We start from the raw sequence: 21,813 nt of genomic DNA, 5'->3' as shown, positions 1-21,813 counted from the left end.
TTTTATAGCTCTCATCTGGTGGCTAAGTGATTTCCCCTTCCTCAGACTGGTCAGCCAATTAACTGCATATTCTCCAATTAATTTTCTCCAGGAGAACTAATTGGTGCTGAAGTGACCACAGGGCTTGATAATTTTAGACTCCTGTGCTCTGCCACAAGGAGTTTTTACCAATTTATTTAATACAATTTCAGCTATTTCCAAATTGATCATAAATGGGTCCACAACACTTACTTAACATGTGATTTTATTTTTTCTTCATGTTAATGGCCAAATCCATGTTTTAAATAGTTTTAGTATAATCGCATGTCATGATTATTAGACTTTGGTAATGACAATTGAGATAAAATACACGATCATTTCACATTATTTGGACAGTTTTTAATGTTAGAATATTAGCCTTCTGAGTGCAATATATTTAGGAACTTCCTGGGACATAGCACTTCAGGATATATTTCATTTAAAAAAAAATCCATTTTTTGTCTGTGGATTATCTAAAACACACCTGGACATAAAAGCACTATTATTGAACCTTTTTCCTGTGACGTATAGTGCATCAGTAGATTCATTCATGGTAAATAGACAAATAAAAGGCAGCATGAGCTGGAAATTAGGTTTTATTCCTAGTTCTACTATTAAACTGCTGAGTTGCTTTGTGACTTCATTCTCTGTAAAAGAGGAACAACAAATTTAAACTGGAAATGGGGTGCATGTTTTCAACAGTTAAACTATTTAATTTTGGAATTATTTACTGATTTAAATGGGTAGATTTTTCATTGCTTGAACTCTTGAAAACAAGACTAAATGTCTCCTAAAAGGTATGCAATAACTCAACCAGAAGTTATTGTATTTGGTGCAGGAATTACTGGGTGAAGTTCTACTTCCTGTAAGTCAGATTATATGAGCATAATGGTCCCTGTTGACCTTAAAATGTATGAATTACAAATAGACCCATGTAATCATGAGATACTTTTTTTAAAAATAGGAAGTAAGTTCTAGTTTGTTTATAATAACTAAGCCATAATTCTGCAGGCAGGATATTTGTCATGGCACTGCATGTCTTGGAAAGTGCTGTCAAATTTATTTTTATTGTTGTTCTGAGATCCAAAAAAAGGCATGCATAAATATACACATTCATATATGTGCTTTTTAGTCAGTGGGAAAAGAAGCAATTTTGTGTACTATCCAAATAGTTTTGTTCAGTTGAGATCACAAAACATATTAAATACAAATTTAGAGGATGTTTCTTCAAACTTTCTTGTACTGGAGCTTTTCAAACTATTTACTGCTAATATACTACCATAACTGGAGTTATTTTAGATTTAATAATGATGTTTTGATAGATTGCTTTAGATGTAATGTTGTTTAAATGCCGTTTTACTTTGAAAAGTGGCTTTGTGAAAGTGACATTGTGGCAGTCACTATTTACCCTCATTATTTTCATATAACATTTGTTGAATTTACAGGGTAAAGTTCAGAAAGTTAGCATGGGATCTGAAGGGCAAGCTGTGGTCTTTCTTGTTTATGCACTGTCACTTTTAATAAAGATTCTGAAAGTCAAATTCTATCTTCTGATACATCTGTACAACCCCATTGAACACAGTGGAATAGGTTCTGATCTCAATACATCAGGACAAATTAGCGCCAACTGAAATCAGCAGACTTTCAGTGGAGTGTATATAGTCCTGATGTGTTCTTTTGTTGTACTGGGGTAATGGAAGGTAGAATTTGTTATTTCCATTTAAATTTAATTAGCAGTTAGGCTGATATTGAAGAAGAAAGTACTCTCTAATAGTTATTTTGTCTTCGTAGCACTAACAAAAATCCACAGTTGGAAAAATAATTTTGTCAGCAAAGTAAGCAGATTTGATCCGGAAAGAAGATTGCTGAATAACTAACAATATGCCATTTTTCAGGGTCAAGTCAAAACAGAAAGTTAGCATATGATGCTATATATTTCTAAAGATACTTTATCAGTTCTCTAATAAAGTGACAAATGCTAAAAATTGAACTTCCTTGTTTGATAGTTGATCGGGTTTACAATTGAACTACTAGATCATCTGGTTATTTAATTATTCTCTTATAATTTTAATTTTACAGTTGTCTTTCTGACACCCTTTTTTTTTTAAATACTGCAGACCTCAAGTCTTGGTTTTGTTGAATTTGGACTCTGAACAGACAGTTAAACACCCTAGATTGCTTTCTTTAACCTCTCAGTTGAAGGCTGGTAAAGGATTGACTATTGTGGGTTCTGTACTCCAGGGAATCTACTTGGATAGATATATAGAAGCTCAAAAAGCTGAGGAGGTAAGCAAAAAGCAACTGTACTTACTGTTTCTGTTTAGATTCAAGTTTTATTGAAATGGTGCCACGAGCATTTTGCATTAATATTGGCTACTGTAAAATATTTAAGCAAAGTTAAGTTCTGACCAAAAAAAAGTTAATATTTTTAAATACTAAAAATGAACTTAGTGATTGGAAGCAAATTATGAAGATTCTTCATACAATTTAGAAAGATGTTATACCTAAATATTATTTTGCTAGTTCTCTCAGGATAAATCCAAAGCAGAATCAGGAAGGCTCATTGTTCTCCCATATGGAGTAGCAAGACATGTCATATGGAGATATACCTATCTTATAGAACTGGAAGAGGGACCTTGAGAGGTCATTGAGGCCAGTCCCCTGCTCTCATGGCAGGACCAGTTACCATCCCTGACAGATTTGCCTGGGGTCCCTAAATGGCCCCCTCAAGGATTGAACTCACAATGCTGGGTTTAGCAGGCCAATGCTCAAACCCCTGAGCTGTCCTCCTCCCCCCCTAGATATTCATAGAGTGGTTCAAATATAGTGTTTGACTCTTAAAAAGTGTAAATATTTATTGTGGTCACCTTTGAAAACTGGATAATATTATTGCAGTACTCCCTCTGATTTAGCATAGGGAATGCTCAGAGAATTCATTAGTAATAATTAATTTAAAAAATCAATTTGAAAGGTTTTGAAGTTGTTTTTGTGAGCTTGTCTACACTGTGCATTGGTCTGCACTAGGTAGGATGTAAATTCTAGTGTGAATTAACTTGTCACTCACTATGTGAACACTACTGGTGCACACCAAAGGTAGCCTATTATGCACTGGTATTGTCCTGTTTCATACAGTTCTAAGTCAGTCCATGCAGATCCATGCAGGCAATTAGTGAGAGACATGCAGATGCATTCAAGACTGTACACCCTAACTTGTGCATGCTAAGTTACTGTGTAAACACAGTAACTTACTCCTGTATCTCAGTGTGACACAGACCTTATCGCAAGGACTGCTTCCCTATTCCTACATGAAGTTTTGTGATGAGGATACATCATACTGTTTAGTGTCAACCACTGTAGAAGAGGTGTAAGACTTTTACTCTGCCATGCAAATATTGCTCTAGGACACTGTTTCCCAATTTTATTTGGCACAGAACCTTTTTAAACTCAGAAGATTTTTGAGCCAAAAAAACAAAAAACAAAAACACCACCAGGAAAATTTGTCTAGACAAAAAAAAATACGTGAAGTGGACTAGGGAGACTTGTGAGCTTTGGAAACGCAGAGTGGCAGCGGAGGAAGGGAGGTGTCTGAAAGCCGGCTGGAAACCAGAGAAAGACCCTGTGTATTTGTGCACTGGTTTCTCTTTTTTTGGTGGGAGGGAGGTGTGGAAGCAATCGAGTTCTCGCAGAACCCTTACTTTTGCTTCATGGAAACCTGGGCTTCCGCAGAGCACCATTTGGGAAATACTGCTCTAGGAGAAATATTGATGTATCTGATTTGGCTGTGGAACAACCCTAATATTTTACTTAGTTAAAACATATAGTGGAAATCAAATGCTTTATAAAATAGTTCTTAAAATGCTATTTTTTAAAAAACTGAGGAAATCTGATTAGTCTGGTACCAGGTCTTCATTCCTGAGGTCACTGTAACCTTCCTCATGTAATAGGAAGTGATATTGTCATGCTGATTGTGAAATCTAGGGAAGCAGAAGGATGTAAGTTGAATATGAACAAAGTTATCACACAGAGGTATCAGGGATAGCCAGGGGGAATGTGGCCCTTCCACTTTTCCCATTGCACCCCACTGTCGTGGGCCCCCCATGCTTTATGAAAATTGGTATATGGATATGAATATGCGTATCTCAAAGATGATTTATGCAAAACCATTCATGTAAGTTTTACAATCTGATGAATCTGCATATCCTATTTTTGTGCATGTATTATTCCTGTGTGTGAAGTTAAAAGTATGAAGTGTGGATCTGTTTATAGTTCTAAATGTGCTAGTGAGGGCCATTACTGATGCATATTTTAATGACTTGGTACTCAAACCCATAACCTATGAATGATCATGTTTGTCCTGTAAGTCCCAACCGTGATTACTCCGAGAAAGACATGTGACCATGCCCCCTGAACTGGAATCCATCTTGAACCTTGTATTTTTCCCTGGAGATAGAGGGTGCTGAAAAAAGGCTTCCTGCCTTGGGGGGAAATCTATTTAAGCAATGGGAAGGTATTAGTGCTCTGTCTTTAGCTGGTCTTTGAAACTGCTTGGCCCTCCCTAAGAGGATACAAAGAACTTTGAAGAAGCAGTAGACCTGGGCCAGAGTAAAGATCAACTCTGACTTGAAGGTTTTTACCTCAAATAAGAACAGTTGTTTAGGGTAAGAATTTGTATGTAACTAGTTTCTTAGTGGATTAGAAATAGCTAAGTATTTTTTTGTTCTTTTTAATTTAATAATTTACTTTGCTCTGACAGTTTTAATCACTTGCAACCACTTAAATCCTACGTTTTATGCTTAATAAAAACACTGTTGTTAATTATCAAGGACAGTGTAAATAATTCTTAGCTTGTAGGGAGCAACCACTGTGCATGTCTCTCTTTCATTGATAAAGTGGGTGGAACTTATGAGCTTTTACATAGAGTAAAACAGATTTATTTGGGGTTTTGGTTCTTTCTTGGGGGAATCATTTTCTATGTGCTGACCCCTTACAGCTTAGCCCTCCTGGGGCTGTACTGGTCCAGCATCGGTGTTGCGAGGGAAGGGATGTGGAACCCCAACTCTGAGCCTTCTCTGAGGGAAATCAGAGCTTCTGGTCTAGCAGGACAGGGTGGTGGGGAGCCTGAGAGGGAAGGAAGGTGGGCATCAGTGGCATGATCAGCACACGACGGGGCAAACCCAAAGGATTTCTATGATTCAACCTATCACACCCATCCCTTCCCCTAAAACAAAAGACAGGACTATGTAGCACTTTAAATACTAACAAGATGGTTTATTAGGTGATGAGCTTTCGTGGGCCAGACCTACTTCCTCAGATCAAATTGTGGAAGAAAATTGGCATGACTATATATACCAAAGGGATACAATAAAAAAAAAGTGAACACATATAAAATTGACAAATCAGATTTTAGAACAGAGGGGGAATTGGGGGGGGAGAGGTTTGTGTCTATGAGATAATGATATTAGGGGTGATAATTGGGGAAGCTATCTTTGTAATGGGTAAGATAATTAGCATCTTTGTTGAGGCCCATAAGCATGAATGACAGTTCAGAAGCTTCCCTCTGTAGTCTTGTGTTAGTCTCTTTGAAGCAGGATGCATGTAGTGAGGTCGTTAAGACACAATGCCCAGTCTGGTTGAAATGGCAAGAAACTGTTTTTTCTTTTTGAAACTGTCTGATGTCTGTTTTGTATGCGTTGATTCTTTGACAAAGTGTCTGAGGAGTTTGTCCAATATACATAGCAGACGGACACTGTTGGCACATGATGGCATAAATTATATTTCTGGATGAGCAGGAATATGTGTTCTTGATCTTGTAACTGAAATGGTTAGGTCCAATGATGGTATCAGCAGAGTAAATATGTGGACAAAGCTGGCAACGGGGTCAATTTGTCAATTTTATGTGTGTTCACTTTTTTTGATTGTTAGTCTTTAAAGTGCTGCATAGTCCTGTCTTTTGTTTCAGCAAGACCAGACTAACACGGCTACATCTCTATTATCATCCCTTCCCCTCTTCTTCTTTCCAAGCCACCCAGCTCCCCGACCAGGTCAGCAGCTGGGGAGTCCAGGCCACACTGGCATCTACACTGCCAATTTTATTGGCAAAATTTTTGTTGGTCACAGTTATGAAAAATAATTGTCCCTGACTGACATAAATTTAATTGGCAAAAGCGCTGGTGTGGACAACACTATGTTGGTGGGAGCACATCATCCAAAGATAAAGCTACCGCCGCTTGTTGGGGGTGATTTAATTATGCTAGAAGGAAAATAGTCTTGCCAGCATAGAATGGTTGCAGGAGAACTCACATCTGCAGTGGTACAGCTATAAGCTCTGTAGTGTAGACATAGCTGTAGCAATTTGTTTTGAATGTGCCTGACAGCTTCGATATTTATAAAACTTATCCTACTTATAGACTCAAATAGGGTTTGGCACATCTGTCAGGTACTTCCTTCTATTCTCTGTTAGAGGAACTGGCCTGATTAATTTGCACTTTAGTATTAGGGTGTAAATCTAATTTTCAGGTAAAGGAGGTGATAATTATCTCAGTAATTTCCTTCTCTGTAGGCTCATGGTTTTCATTATTCTTTGTCCCCTCTCATTTTTTCTTAATTTAATTGTATTATTTTGTTTTATGAGCCGATAGCTATACCTAAATTTTCATGGAAGAATTGCCAAGAGCTTATCTTCAACATTAATTGTAACATGGTGCTGATTAACTTTTTATTTTATTTTCTTGGACTGAGATAAAACTTTGGGGATGTATAATACAATAACTACGTCATTCAAAAAGAAATTCAATTACATAGTTCAGAAACTCTAAGGGTTCATATATCTTATTAAATAAAGGTTTCCACTTAAAACAACAGATGCATCTCTTGTAAAATACCTTAGTAAAACTACAGGTTGAATCTTCCAAATCATGCACTCTCTGGTCAGGCAACATCTGTGATCTGGCAGGACCACAGATGTTGCTTCACCAAAGAGCACCACGGGCAGCAGAGGGAGACAACATGAGTGTTGGGGAGCTCAGACTGGACCAGACAGCAGTTGGGGTCCCCAACCTAGCTGGGGAACCTGTAACTGAGGAGCACCTTCCCCAGCAGAGGAATCCTCAGCATCTGCTGGGCCAGATGTCCAGGCAGTCCCAGCCCCAGGCGAGCAACCCCCGGCTGCAGAGGGGTTGCAAGCGGTGGCAGGTCCAGCCAGGGAACACGGCAGCCCCTGCTGGAACCCCAGGAAACCCCCAGTGGCAGCAGGGCAGGGTGACTGGGCAACACTGGCTAAGAACATCCCAGCTGAAGCAGGGCTGGTGGAGAGGGGCAGCTCCATCAGGGAACCCCAGGGAATTGCTAGCTGCAGTGGGGCTGGCCATAGCAGAGTGGCCGAGTAGCTGGGCAGGCCGTTCCGAGAAACCCTGGAGTACACCCTGCAGCAGTGGGGCCACAGTGGCCAGGTGGTCCTGGCTGGGATCACTGGGGGATGCTGAGGCAGCCTGCAGGTAGCAGTGTGAGGAGACTCTGCCGGGCCAGCATTAGAGGGGCCAAGACCGGGCAGGGAGCTCCAGGGAGAGGCGCCTGAGAGCAGGCAGCCAGCAGGGGAGCACTGACCTCCCCTAGTCCAGCAAACTCCCTGGTCTGGGACAGCACAGGTCCTGAGGGTGCCGGACCAGGGAAGTCCAACCTGTATATGAATCTCAATTGAGTTCTCAATATGAGCATTCTGGTTTTAATTAATTTATTCAATTTAATGAATTTTATTTTTTATCTTTAAAAGAAAATCCGTTCTGATACTATTACCCTGGAACAATGTTTCTCAACCTGGTTGATTAGCAGTTCTGTAAAGAGAAGAGGGAGGAAGAGAGGAACAATGGAAACACATACTAATGTATTTGCATTAATTGGTCTGGGTAGACCATACTGGTGCACACAAGGGAATACAGGCAGTCCCCGAGTTACGTGGATCCGACTTGCGTCGGATCTGCAGTTACAAACGGGGCTTTTCTCGCCCCGGAGGACGGGAGTGGCGGGACACCCAGATGAGCTGCGGTCCCACTGCCCGCGTCCTCCGGGGCGAGAAAAGCTGCTCCCCGTCTCCCTGGTCTGCTGGTAAGACCAGGGAGACAGGGAGCAAAGCCGCAGAGGCCGCCCGCAGCGGGACAGCCGCAGCGCGCCTGGGCTGTCCCGCTGCGGGCATCCTCCGCAGCTTTGCTCCGCGTCTCCCTGGTCTGCTGGGGGGGGGGGGGGCGCAGCTAGTGCCCTCTCCCTCCCAGCAGACCAGGCTTTTCTGACCACGACGCCTGGGGTAGAGCAGCTGGGGCGCTGCTGGGTTGGTCCCGCAGCGTCGCTCCTCGGCGCTACTGGACCAACCCGGCAACACCCCAGCTGCTCTGCCCCAGGCGTCCTGATTCAGCCGCTGCTGGTCAGTTTCAGCAGCTGCTGACTTGGGGACGCCTGGGGCAGAGCAGCTGGGGTGCTGCTGGGTTGCTCCAGTAGCGCTGCTCCTCGGCGCTACTGGAGCAACCCAGCAGCACCCCAGCTGCTCTGCCCCAGGCGTCCCCAAGTCAGCAGCTGCTGAAACTGACCAGCGGCTGACTACAGGAAGCCCGAGGCAGAGTTGCTCTGCCCCCGGCTTCCTGGAATCAGCCGCTGATCAGTTTCAGCAGCAGCTGACTTGGGGACACCTGCAACTCTGCCTCGGGCTTCGTGTAGTCAGCCGCTGGTCAGTTTCAGCAGCGGCTGACTTAGGGACGCCTGGGGTTCTTAAGTTGAATCTGTATGTAAGTCAGAACTGGCATCCAGATTCAGCCGCTGTTGAAACTGATCAGTTTCAGCAGCGGCTGAATCTGGACGCCAGTTCCGACTTACTTACATATTCAACTTAAGAACAAACCTACAGTCCCTATCTTGTACATAACCCGGGGACTGCCTGTACTACAAAGACATTATTCATTATAGCAGTATATGCTGTATGCTGTAGTATTATTCAGTGTTGTATTATACAAAGAAATAGGCTTGAGCTCCTGATTTTGGATATCTATATAAAATTCAAAAATAATCTTTCCCAAAAATAGTGATGAATAAACCCAGACAAATAGAAGTGCCGAATATGGCATAGCATGTAGCATTTGGCTCATTATTTACTTAAAATAAAACAGCTCAGAGTTTTATTTTAAAAAGTCATTGCTTTGTCATAACTTGGCAAAATTTGAAGACATATAAAAATACCTATTTCAGGGCAAACTTGTTCAATTTGCATCCCTAAATGAATCTTAGTATTTATTTGTCCAACTACAGAAATAGATCGGTGGCTGAGTGCCCATTTGCTGACGCCAGCCACTTTCTCTACACTGGTGCTGCTACTCAAATCCCACTCTCATTTCCCCTGGGCATCAGACAGAAACTTGGAGAGCAGGATTTAGGCAGCAACAGCAGTTTGGAGGAAGCAGCCAGAGCCAGCAAGTGGACAGTCAACCACTTGGGAATGATAGCAGCCCAGCCATGGGGAAAGAGAAGGGCCAGCTGAGACCTGCAATAGGAAGGGGCAAGGGCTAAGACAGCAATAGGAAGAAATCTGGGGAAACTGAGCAGGAGGCCTGGGCTAGGAAGAGTGGAGCAGGAAGCAGGGGATAGATAGGTAATAATAGATCCCAAAAAAAGGCAAAATGTGATTAGAAAGTCAACTTAATAATGAATTTGGGAACCACTGCACTTGATTCACTCAGCCTTCTGACCACCCCTTCTTACAAACACAAGAAAAAGCATGAGCATTGCAGCATATCTGTAGAAGCCAGCAACTTAGACAATGCCAGTCAGGAGTGAATTCTGAGGTTAAGAAAACTTCATGGAGGACACCCTGGCAGCAGGCTCTCTCTCATATTTAATCAAGTGGGCTCCAGCTGAAGTGCCTCTGCTGGTCTCAGTTGTGACAGCACAACATGGGGGAAAAAGTGAATTCTCAGGTGACTAGGTCCAAAACCATTTAGGGCTTAATTGATCAGAACTGATTCCTTTGATTCCATCCAAAAGCTTTTTAGAAGCCAGGTGGATTCCAGATCTTAAACACCTGTTTAATATGTTTCCAACATATAACTGTGGAATACATTAATTATGACATTCTTCACTAGCCTACATTTCTTATATTTCTGAGGGACAGCCTAATGTACAGCGCATGATAACTGTCGTCTAATATTGAGGTGACAAAAGCACAGATAATTATGACAATGACTTCTCATGAGATACAGATGTAAAAAAGTTCTCTTGGCCACATAAAAAACCAGAGTAGAATTTAATAACAAAAAATTATGCAGTTATGTTATTGAAGCAGGGTGCCCTTTATTTATAAGAGATGCAGTAATAAATTCCTCCGCATTTTTCGGCAGCTTTTCCCAGCCCACCAATGATAACCGATATCTTGTCTGTATTAAGTTTCAGACAGTAAATGGAGACTGACTCCAGACATCAATCAAGAAGCCCCAGTCCAAGTTCAAAGTTTTTTTGAAACTTGGTAATTCTATATCTCCAGCTAGATCAGTTTTGATGGAGACTTAGAGGTGACTGTCATCAACACACTGGATGCCTTTACAGACCATGCATCCAGCAAACTCATATATTCATGTAACATTTTCCTTGTGGCTATTCTAGGCAAAAGAACAATTACAATTAAACTTTGTTAAGGTAAGAATGGAGCAACTCAGGTGAGGCTTCACCCATTTGTGCTATCATGGTCAAACGATTTAATAAAAGCAGTGGTCTGAAAGACTGCTAACAGACATGAAATAATCAGCAAAAACACATTGTCTTTTCCCCTTTCTAGAAGTTAACACAACTAGTGTAGTCATGAAGTTTCTACTCTCTATACCCACACCTCAGTTGACTTAGCTAGAAGAAAATCTGAGGACTCCGAAAGCCCTCAGATTCGCACTGCTCCAGTCATCTTAGTAACCTTCGTTCTGAATCAGAGACTGGGTACTGGTCATCAGATAACCAAATTGTCTATATCAGAAGTTGCTTTCTTGAGCATTGGCCTCACAACATTTTCCCAAAGAGCTCCCAGCATTCTTCTCCACTTTCCAGAAATACTGGATATCTCAACCCAATATAGGCCTTCACTGGCCAGCAAGGTTTTGCAAAGAGGGGCCAGCAATGACCCACACTCAGCATTATTTATTATCAAATACTGGACGAAGTGACTAAAACATCTTGTTTCTTATATTCCATTCCTGCTTAAGGAACAAAGATTTCTGTGTGTGTAACGACAGGCTGAAACAAACCTGGGTCATCTGGAGCTTAGTGCAGGAGCCTCTACAGCATGGGTCGGCAACCTATGGCTTGCAAGCTCAGCCCCCCTTGCTTCACCCACAGCAGGGAGCCCATGCTAGTGCTCCAACCTCATGTCCCCCCTACAAGATTGGAACACCAGTGCTGTCTTCCTGCAGGCGGGGGCTGGGGGCAGACGCCCCGTGCCTACCCACTGGATCCGGCTTGTGGGGGAGAAGACCGAGTCAGAAATGGCTCCGCACACTGCTGTTTCCCTTCCCCTCGTTGGGGGAATAGCAGCGCACAGATACATGTCCAGGAGGATTTCCCCACTGCTCCCATTCGAACAGTAGGGAAAGCGTCTAGTGCTTGGGAGCAGAATGTGGCATGAAAACAAATAAGTGCCCCTCCAGCCCCTCATGCCCAGACCTGGCACCACCAGCACTTCATGGCCCCCTCCCCTGCCAAGACCCCCCACCCACACCCTGCTTCTGCTCCCTCTCCCCTGGACAGACACCTACCCCCAGCCTGCTCCTGCACCCTCCCCCCTGGCCAGACACCTACCTCCACCCTGCTCCTGCATCCTCCCCCCTGGACAGACACCCTGCCCTCAGCCTGGTCCTGCATCCTCCCTCCCCCATGACCAGACACCCTCCTTTCAGACTAATCATACACCATCCCTAGCTCCTTCACCCTCCCTCCTAGCCAGTCTCTGTACCCTCCCTTACTCCTGCCCACTTCCTCTGGCCAGACACCCTACTCTCAGCCTGCTCCTGCACCTTACCTCCCATCCTGACCTCACCCCCCTACACCCTACCTTCTGCCGAGATCCTACACCCCATCCCTGTTCCACTCACTGGCAGCCCTATTCCATAACTGAACCCCTTATTTTTGGCCCCAGCCCAGAGCCAGGGTGGGGAGGCACAAAATCCACTAACCCTGGAACCACAGAAGACTTAATCTGGCCCGAGGCCTTGAACCTCATTTCTCCCTGCCCCCTCCCCCCACCACCATGGGACTCAAGCACCAGGGAAGTGAGGTGTTTCAATTAGGGGATTTTGGAGGGTTTTTTTAATTATTATTATTTGTGTGATCCCTGACTGATTTTTCTCTGGTCAGTAGCCCCCTGACCCAAAAAAGGTTTCCCATCCCTGCCATAAATAAAGACAATGTTGAAACCTTTGTGTTGGACATACTATTTTACTTTATTTAAAACGAAGCGTGGCCAACAAAACCCCATCTGCCTGCAGTGTCTGGTCCCCAGCCCTGATCCTGGGGCAGGCCCAGTGGTCTAGATCCCATCTGGCCACAGGAAGGGCTGTCCGTGGCAGCCCCCCTCCTGCTGTGGCATGGGTAGGAGGGAAGGCCGCAATCCCGCTGTGGCAATCCTGGCCTGGCCCCTTGTCCAGCCACTGCAGCCTGTGTGCAGCAGCCCAGCCCTGGTCAGGTAAGGGAATCTGGCTCCAGAGGCCCTTCCCCCCATACTCTATTTCCCACCCCTACACCTCCCACACACCCCAACCTCTGCCGTGAGCCTCTCATACACTGACTCCTGCACCCCCGGCAGCAGCAAAAGTCCTATTAAATAAAGTCTGAGAGTACAATGTTTCGTTTATGCTATTATTAATCATCATGTCAATTATCAATAATATTAAGTTGTATATTTTCAGTCATTCAACTCATTCTTATATAGCTCTTTGTTGACCACTTGTTCTGAATCTTGATGTAGTTTGGCTCTTTGATTTGAAAAGGTTGCCAACCCCTGCTCCACAGTTTGAGCGAAAAGCCAGCTTAGGCTAAGGCTGTAAAAAACACTCATTTCTTCTCTCTGTAAATGGTCTAAGTGCCACTGCATAGGACAGTACAGCACACCCAGAAGGTGTTTGGGTTATATGTACACAGAATGATGTAAAAACTTGGGTTGTAGTTCTCATACTACTTGTTCATTCATTATGTTGAAAGAGCAAAACAATGTTCCTTATTGTCATATTCCAGCCAGTGTACAGCATTTTATCAGTACTTTAGTGCAACAATTAACTATGGTATTTATAATTATTTCCTTTAATATATTTCCACCTATAATCTTCAATTTCTTATTTTTCACAGAATGTTAAGTCCTTAATGAGTCTAGAAAAGACCAAAGGATTTTGCCAGATCGTGGTGTCTCCCAGTCTTAGAGCTGGAATGTCCCATTTGATTCAGTCTGCTGGTCTGGGAGGGATGACTCATAATACAGTCCTGATGGGCTGGCCACAGTCATGGAAACAGACAGATAATCCTTTCTCATGGAAAAACTTTGTTGGTATGTATCCCTTTGGTTTTGTTAATGCCATTTTATTGAAAATATATAATGACAATGTGTTTTAAATGTTATTTTGTAAAATGTAAGTAATTTATATGCAGTTATACTTTAACCCAAAGAGTGTGGAAATAATAGGCTATTACTCCCATCGAGATGAATGAAAACTGGTAGGTGCACAGCACTTTTGAAAATCAGCACACTTTATTTAGATCTCAAAATATGGACTTTAGAGCCCAATTTCAGGCTCCTATGTGTGACAAGTTTAGCTTAAATAATGATACAATTGGCCCCTTCTTATTCAAGGAATTTACTTCTTGTATGCGTTCAAATTATTACCTAATTCTTTTATCAGCCTTTACTCCTTTTAACCTGCTGAGTCAATAAAAATAAGAGAGGAAAACAAATGGATTCTGTTGTTTCTTGTGCGTTATCTGTTGAACTGATTATTAAATTCTGGTGCTAGGAAAAAAATATTTTTTTCAAACTTACCCAGGCAGGCCCGTGACCCTAAGCCACTGGCAGACCTGCAACACTTGGATTATTCAAGTGTCCATAGCCACAGAGCCTCAGCTCCCACTGGCTGTGGTTTGCCATTTCCTGCCAAGGGGAGCTGCGGGAAGCGGCATGGCTTGGGCTGCAGCCAATGGGAGCTGTTACTAACATAACATTAAAATGTAATTATTTAAATTATACAAATGCTTATCCTTATTAATATTAATTGTAAAAATTCACATTTCAACACAGGAATTATCTTTTTCATAACATATTTCACCTTCTAAGTCTAACTTCAAAAGAATTAAAAGGTGTCAAGTCTCTTAAGCAGTGACCACACAAATATCATGTTTGAAGGTCTAGTCTGTAGTCTGCAGCATACATTATTCAAATTTGAACAGTTACTTAGATTTCCACAAGACCTTCTGGAAATGTTTGCTGCCTTCTATTATTTTTCCTCTGTAAATCATGTAAGTTATAACTAAATCCTACATACATCCCTTCTTATATAATGTAATTGTAGTTGTTTCGGTCCCAGGATATAGGAGACAAGGTGGCTGAAGTAATGTCTTTTAGAGAGGCAACTTCTATTGGTGAGAAAGAGATGCTTTCATGCTGTGCAGAGCTCTTCTTTAAGTCTGGGAGTACCTTTCCCAGACCTAAAGAATAGCACTGTGCGGCTCAAAAGCTTGTGTCTCTTACAAACAGTAATTCTTCCTTGGACAAAATAAATATATAGACAAACTTCAGAAATAATAATCACATTATGAAATCTGTTTTATTTAATGTAAAGCTTCTGCCATTTTCCCCATTGCAACTATACTTTTTCTTCATGCTATTAATATTGCCTTTGTGTCAGGTTGGGTCACAGAGATTCCCTTGAGACTGTCACCTGATGGGCTGATCATACCACTAAGCCTGCCCACCTGTCCTCTGGGGCATCCACTATCCTGTTCTGTTGAACCAGAAGCTCTGGTTTCCCCTAGCCAAGGCATACAGTTGGGGTAACAGCAACACAGACACTGAGAACAGCTCAGCTAAGGAACTTGACACAGCACTCAATGGGATCAAAATCCTAGATAAATGCATCTTACTCTTCATAAAAGGTTTACACAGAGCAAGCTCATAAAGTTAACCCCCTTTATTAGTAAAAGAGAGATAAGCATTGCTGTTAGACCCCTCTCTCCAGTATCAATTATTTAAACTGGGATTAATCATAAACAAAAGTGATTTTATTAAATATAAAAAGTAGGATTTAAGTGATTACAAGTGATAACAGACAAATCCAAAGTAAGTGACTAAACGAAACTAAAACAAAACATGCCATCTAAGACTAATATACTAAGAGAAGTTGTTAGAAATCATAATTTCTCAACCTGGTTCTTATTTCAGATTTAGTCTTTTTCAGACCCAGAACTGTTCTTTCTGACCTGAGTCCAGCAGCTCATCTCCACCCCCGTTAGAGTTCTTTTGTTTCCAGGTCTTTTCATGTATCCTCTTGGGGTGGGGAGCGTTCTGTGAAGCTAGCTGAAGACAATGTTTGTTTGTTTCCCATTCCTTGTTAGAATATCCCCAGGGTGGGAAGTCTTTGTTCCTACCACTCCATGGAAAAGTACCAAATTCAAGATGGATTTCAGCACTAGGTAGCATGGGGCTTTCTTTGTAGGACCAACATAGTCCAGGTTTATAAGAAAAACAAGACTATTCACAAATCATTGTCTTGAGCACTGGGCAATTAAGTTCTAGCACATCTAGATACCTAAATGGGTTTGTATTTCATATTTCTAACTTCACATGCAAGAACTACACACACACACACACATAGAATCTACACAGTCAGCAGATTACAAGCTTTTCAATGCCACATTTTTCATAAAGCATATTTGAGCTATGCATATTCATATTCAAAACATATTTCCATAAAAATATGAGGGTGCTACGTTACAGCCTCCTTTTGCACTATTTGGAGTGGCTCCTGACCATAAGTGCCTACTTTGGGGAAAACTGTCAAAAACAGGGCAGACAACCCAGACTGTAGGTATGTTCTACAAGTGATTTCTCAAAGCCAGTAACACATTTGAATTTATGGATCCCTCTAGCAATCTTAACGTGGAATTACAGACTGTCCCCTTAGACTCTCTAGTCTTTCTTGCTCCCCAAACTAGACCTACTAGTAAAAATGGCCACTTACTTCAGAAATCACACCATGGTCAGGTTGCTACCAGTCCCAACAGATAAATTGGTACCTGTATATTACACCAAAGACAGTGCCTGTGTCCAGACTTGAAATAAACTATTTAAAGGCTTATTAAATATGAAAAAGAAATGAGAGTTATGTTACCGGTTAAAGCAAGCCAACACATACACACAAATGAGTCATCTAAAGCCGCAGAGTGACAGAGCTGCAGTGATCTATCAGTTCAAGGAAGGAAAATCTAGAAGACTAATAATGTTAAAAAAGAGCATATGGCTTGACCCAGGCAATTACAGATATGTTATAATGTGATATCAACGCCAGACAAAATAATGGAAAAAAATGATACAGGAAATTAAAGAATGAGAATATTATTAGTTTCAGAAGGGTAGCTGCATAAGTCTGTAACAGGAAAAACTTTAAAAACAACAAATAGACTAGTAGCACCGTAAAGATTAACAAAACATGTAGATGATCTCATAGCTGGGTCATGGGCAGCCAGACCTAGTGTTTGGAACCAGAAGCTGATGAAACAGGAGTTGAGAATCAGATAACTGAGGATACCAGCAAATGAGAAGTCAGGCTACCAGAGGGTCAAAGGCAGGAGGAAAATAGGAAACAAAAACCATGAATCAGATACTAGGGTGACAGAAAATCAAGCTGCACGAGGGGGAGCAGGATGCATAAGGCATACAGTCCAAAATAGGAAATAGTCCAGCTGTTCTGAAAGCTTCCCACTTTTGCTACTGGCTTAAAGAAGGTAAGCAGGCCAGTTAGCTGTTCTTGGACTCCACTAGTAGGACTTCACAGGAAAAATCTTAAACTGGGACTGGTCTTCATGGATCGTAGGTAAGTAGATGTGAGCAGGCAGCCAGGTAGAGGTTTGAAGCAAAATTGCTCATGTGAATCCTGCAGCTCTGGGTTCAATCCTCATGAAAACATGAAAAATTATTATACTGGGTTGGATCAATGGTCCATCTAGCCCAGTATCTTGTCTTCTGACAGTGGCCAATGCCAGGTCTTTCAAAGGGAATGAACAGAACCAGCAATCATCAAGTGATCCATTCCCTATTGTCCACTCCCAACTCTGGTAGTCAGAGGCTACGGACACTGACAGCATGGGGTTGAATCCCTCGCTATCATGGTTAATAGCTGTTAATTGACCTGTCCTTCATTAACTCATCTTACTCTCTTTTTAATTCAGTTTTGGTCTTCACAATCCATTGGTCATGACATCACCCCTCTCTCCTATGGGCACCCTCTAGGCGACATGAGTCCAGGTTTCTCAGGGTGATTCCTATAGAAGACCTAAACCAGGGCAGGAGTATGAATGTTTTCTTCCATGTGCCAGCCTCTGGCAAAATCTTCTCAATCAGTCAATTAGGTACCATTACTTGCCACACTTATCTGAGAATTGAGGACTTTGTGGACAATGTATTCCTCCTAACTTCATACTTGTACTGGTGGGAGCAGTGATTGGGTTGTATTGGGAAATATGTTCTCAATGTAAGGTTTTAGAAGTGAAATGCAGAATACAGGGTGTACTCTTAAGGGACTGTGAGTGTGCTGGAGCTCCAAGATGACTGGGTTCACTTGTCACTGAATCCAATATGGACCAAGGAACCAGTAGTCTAGTTTCTGAGAAGATCTGTCCAGGCAGATTCTATAGAAAGCCAGACCTTTTGTCCTTTTATTCTACAGCCATACCAACAGAATGAATGACTGTCTTCTAAAAAGCAGAGACAAGTTTGGTGAGATAATATATATATTTTTTGGACCAACATCTGTTGGTGAGAGGGAATCTCCATTATCTCAAAAGCTTCTGTTTTTCACCAACAGAAATTGATCCAATAAAAGATATTGTATCACTCACTTTGTTTTGCTAATACCCTGGAACTTACACTGTTACAACAATACTGTATACCACAAATCTTGGAAAAAAGTGATTCTGAAACGGAGTATTGGTTGACAAACAACTGAACAGGAGCTTTCAGTGTGATGCTGTGGCAGAAAGGGCTAACACAGTCCTTCCTTATAAAACAAGGAGAAATAAACAGAAGTAGGTATGTGATTTATTTTTGTAAACTACTGGTGAGACAGATATTGATATACTATTATGGCAGTCATTCATTCTGTAGGTCTAGCCAACGTTCTTTGTTCATACATGTATACATTTACATTTGGGTTTGTTAAAATGAATTTTTGTTTCATGGGACCTGCTTACCAAATGATCGATATCATAGCCTATAAAAAAAAAAAGCCAAATTCGAACTACCTACTCCGTGCCGCGTGTAGCCACGGGCACGGAGTCCGAACTACCGGGGATTTAAAAATGGCGGCGCTCGGCAAGATGCAAATGAAGCCCGGGATATTTAAATCTCAGGCTTCATTTGCAACTTCGATTGACTACATTAACCACCCTAGTTCGAACTAGGGTGGAAGTGTAGACATACCCATGCTTATTATTCAGGACATAACAAACAGTAATAACCACTGAGATATTTTTGTCACTGAGATTCAGTGCAGGGAGTGAACATCTTCAGTGTCCCTTCAGTCTACTAAAAGTACATTCAACTGCATTGGGCACCAGCTGCTAAGATGGTGGTTCAATCATTGCTTGGCACTATTGAGGTAGCCAGTGCACAGGTTCATGAGCCAGCGAAACAAGGGGTAGGCGGGGTCCCCTAGAAGCACTATTGACATTGCCATATTGTCAGTGGTAGATGGCCAGTTGGGAAAGACTGTCCCTGCTTGCAACTGTCTGACTAGTCCTTTGTTTAAGATGTAAGCATCATGTACCTTCCCTGCCCAGTTCATAGTGATCTTGGTGAAGTGTCCCTGGTGATCCACCAACACTTGGGTATCCATAGTAAAATAGCCCTTTTTTTTGTTGTACTGTGTGCCAACATGGGATTATATATGCTGTCACCCCACTGCACTTCGGGAACCACAGTTGCTGAAAATTCATCCACTGTATCCTGCACACTGTTAAGAATCATAGTCCTGTGTAGTAGGAGATGATTAATGGGTTGCATGACAATGGCCACCACTAGATTTTTCGACTAAAAAATGATTTCCCACTGACCAGTAGCAATCCAACATTGCAACTTGCTTCTCAACTATCAATGGAGCTGTCATTTTGGTGTCCTTGTTCTGCAGTGCTGGGATGGGCTTACCACATAGATCCGTGAATGTGACCTTTTGTATCTGCAGCTTGTCATCCCATACCTAAATTGTGATGCAAACCACCAGTCAGTGCTCATTTCTCAGGTCCCAAAATGCTGCTCCACTGTCATCAGTGGCTCTGTGAACTCCTCCAAAAATCTTGTATTATTGTTTGCTGTGTCCCTGACCAGACTATCTTTGAAGAATCATCATATCCCCCATTCTTGCAGTACTTCTTGGGGTCTGAAACACAGGGGTATAGTGTGTCCTGTATTTCCAGTGTTTGTGAGAATAGTGCAGAGCTCTGCAGGACTCCATGTGTCTGTTAAAGAGGATGGACACCAATAAGTGCTCAGTGGAAATCTTCTTTTAAAAGCACAAAAATTATGGGATATGGATGGCATTATATGGGATGAAAAAAGTAGCATGCTGGATGTATCTGTAATGTACCTGTGACAAAGTACACTGTGGATTGACACAAGTACTCATGAGTACACATAGTGCCAATACAAGCAGCTAGGTATGCACAAGTGGTATACAAAGTCTGACGGCTAAATGCCAATATAACTTACATCAACAAAAATGTGTAATATAGATTTGGCCTGTAGCTATACACATTTATTTAAGCAGTAACATAGATTAAGGTTTTTATTTTTAACACTTTTTATATATTATAAAATGGTGAATGACAAATTTCTTATTTACTAGATGATGATTACATTTTTAATCATGAGTTGTGACAAGCTGCTTTTGGGTGAAAACTGGAATCAATTTAAAATTAACAAAAACACTATTTCCAAATGCTTTTATTAGTTAATTAAAACTAACTTAAGCACGTTGAATACAAAAGAAAAAAATGTAAATTTGTAAGAACATGTTTTGCATTGAAAACTTATTGGTTTATTAAACAATGTACTATCTACAGTTAGAGAATTGAGCTAATTGTTTCTGGTATTCACGCCTGTCAAAGTTTTCAGACTTGTTGATCTCATCCTCTTGTACCTACTCTATATTCATAAAGTGGAACAGGGAAACAAGTTTTACTGCTTTTAGAACTTCCAGTTAGTTTCTCAACTTGAATGAACTAGTCATTGGACTGACTTAAATAAATAAACTGAAATGAAGATAATATTTGTTCCACACATGTGAAAGAGGATACAACTTTCAAAGTCAGCTTAACTCCAAAAAATGTTTCCAGGTGTTTAGCCACCAACTTCCTCCAGTTCTGTGGTCTGACTTGCTTTAAAACTTGAGCAGAACACGTATACTGTTTGGTTGTTTTTTTAAAATTTAATGTACTTTTATTGTAATTGATTATAGCAATTTAAGGTATTATAATCGATTGTCATATTTGATTTTATAAAGAAAAATGTATTTAAATTAAAAGTTTAAATTAAACAATCAATTTTGAAAATATCATTAATTTTTATTATTAATTATTTTTGTGTGAATGTGGATGTGTGAGATTGTTGCTTTTGCTTCCTCACTTAAGCAGGATTAGCTTTTAACCAAAGTAAGCCTGTTTCACAATGGTGATATTGTGGATATTTTTATCCATCTTCTTCAGCAACTTCAATTTTCATTCAGATTTTCTGATTTGTTTGTTGAATGTCCTCTTTATTCCCTCAGATACAGTACGAGAAACAACAGCAGCACAACACGCTCTGCTGGTTGCTAAAAACATTGATTTATTCCCAGCAAATCAAGAGCGCTTTTCAGAAGGGAACATGGATGTGTGGTGGATTGTTCATGATGGCGGCATGCTGATGTTGCTTCCTTTCCTTCTTCGACAGCACAAGGTAAAGTGCATGACTCAAAAAGAGAACTCTTAAAAAATGAACAGCAATGACTTTTCTTTCACTATGCATTACATAAAATTATTAAATAAATTCTTAAACATTTTTACTTAACTGTTTAAAGGACTGAGAATAAGAGGGGCAAAATTACTGCTACATTTATCATATAAAATTATAAAATACCTTTCCCCTTAAATAGGTGTGGAGAAAATGCAAAATGCGTATCTTCACTGTTGCCCAAATGGACGACAACAGTATTCAAATGAAAAAGGACCTTCAGATGTTTTTGTATCATCTTCGCCTTAATGCTGAGGTGGAGGTTGTTGAAATGGTAAGCTCCTGTTTGTTTTACCTATTACCTGAAAACCTTGAACTTCCTCAGCCTCCTGAAATTTCTTTTGCCTAATGACAAAATAAATGACATTTGGAGGGATGGTACTAGGTCCTGCCGTGAGGGCAGGGGACTGGACTTTTATGTATGTTAGAATACGTCTGTGTGTCTGCGAGTCAGTTTGTTCAAGAACTCTCCCTAAATCAGTGGTTCTCAAACTGCGGTCCATGGACTACTTGTGGTTCATGGCCATCTTTCAGGTTGA

At 41.3% G+C, this 21,813-nt stretch overlaps 1 protein-coding gene across 3 annotated transcripts in view; it reads left to right on the top strand.

The window, feature by feature from the left end:
- Positions 1–21,813, top strand: part of SLC12A7 (solute carrier family 12 member 7) — a 164,649-nt gene that overhangs the window by 121,617 nt on the left and 21,219 nt on the right. For all 3 annotated transcript variants that reach the window (XM_075921508.2, XM_075921509.2, XM_075921510.2), the window contains exons 17-20: positions 2,136–2,304; positions 13,375–13,570; positions 21,051–21,220; positions 21,417–21,548. In XM_075921508.2, coding sequence (XP_075777623.1) covers positions 2,136–2,304; positions 13,375–13,570; positions 21,051–21,220; positions 21,417–21,548 — 667 coding nt within the window. The remainder of the gene's footprint in view (positions 1–2,135; positions 2,305–13,374; positions 13,571–21,050; positions 21,221–21,416; positions 21,549–21,813) is intronic.

This window comes from Pelodiscus sinensis, chromosome 2 (assembly GCF_052426305.1).
Source record: "Pelodiscus sinensis isolate ZL-2025 chromosome 2, ASM5242630v1, whole genome shotgun sequence".
Lineage (NCBI taxonomy): Eukaryota > Metazoa > Chordata > Testudines > Trionychidae > Pelodiscus > Pelodiscus sinensis.
Note: the sequence above shows the minus strand (reverse complement) of the source record. Positions and strands in the feature narration are given on the sequence as shown.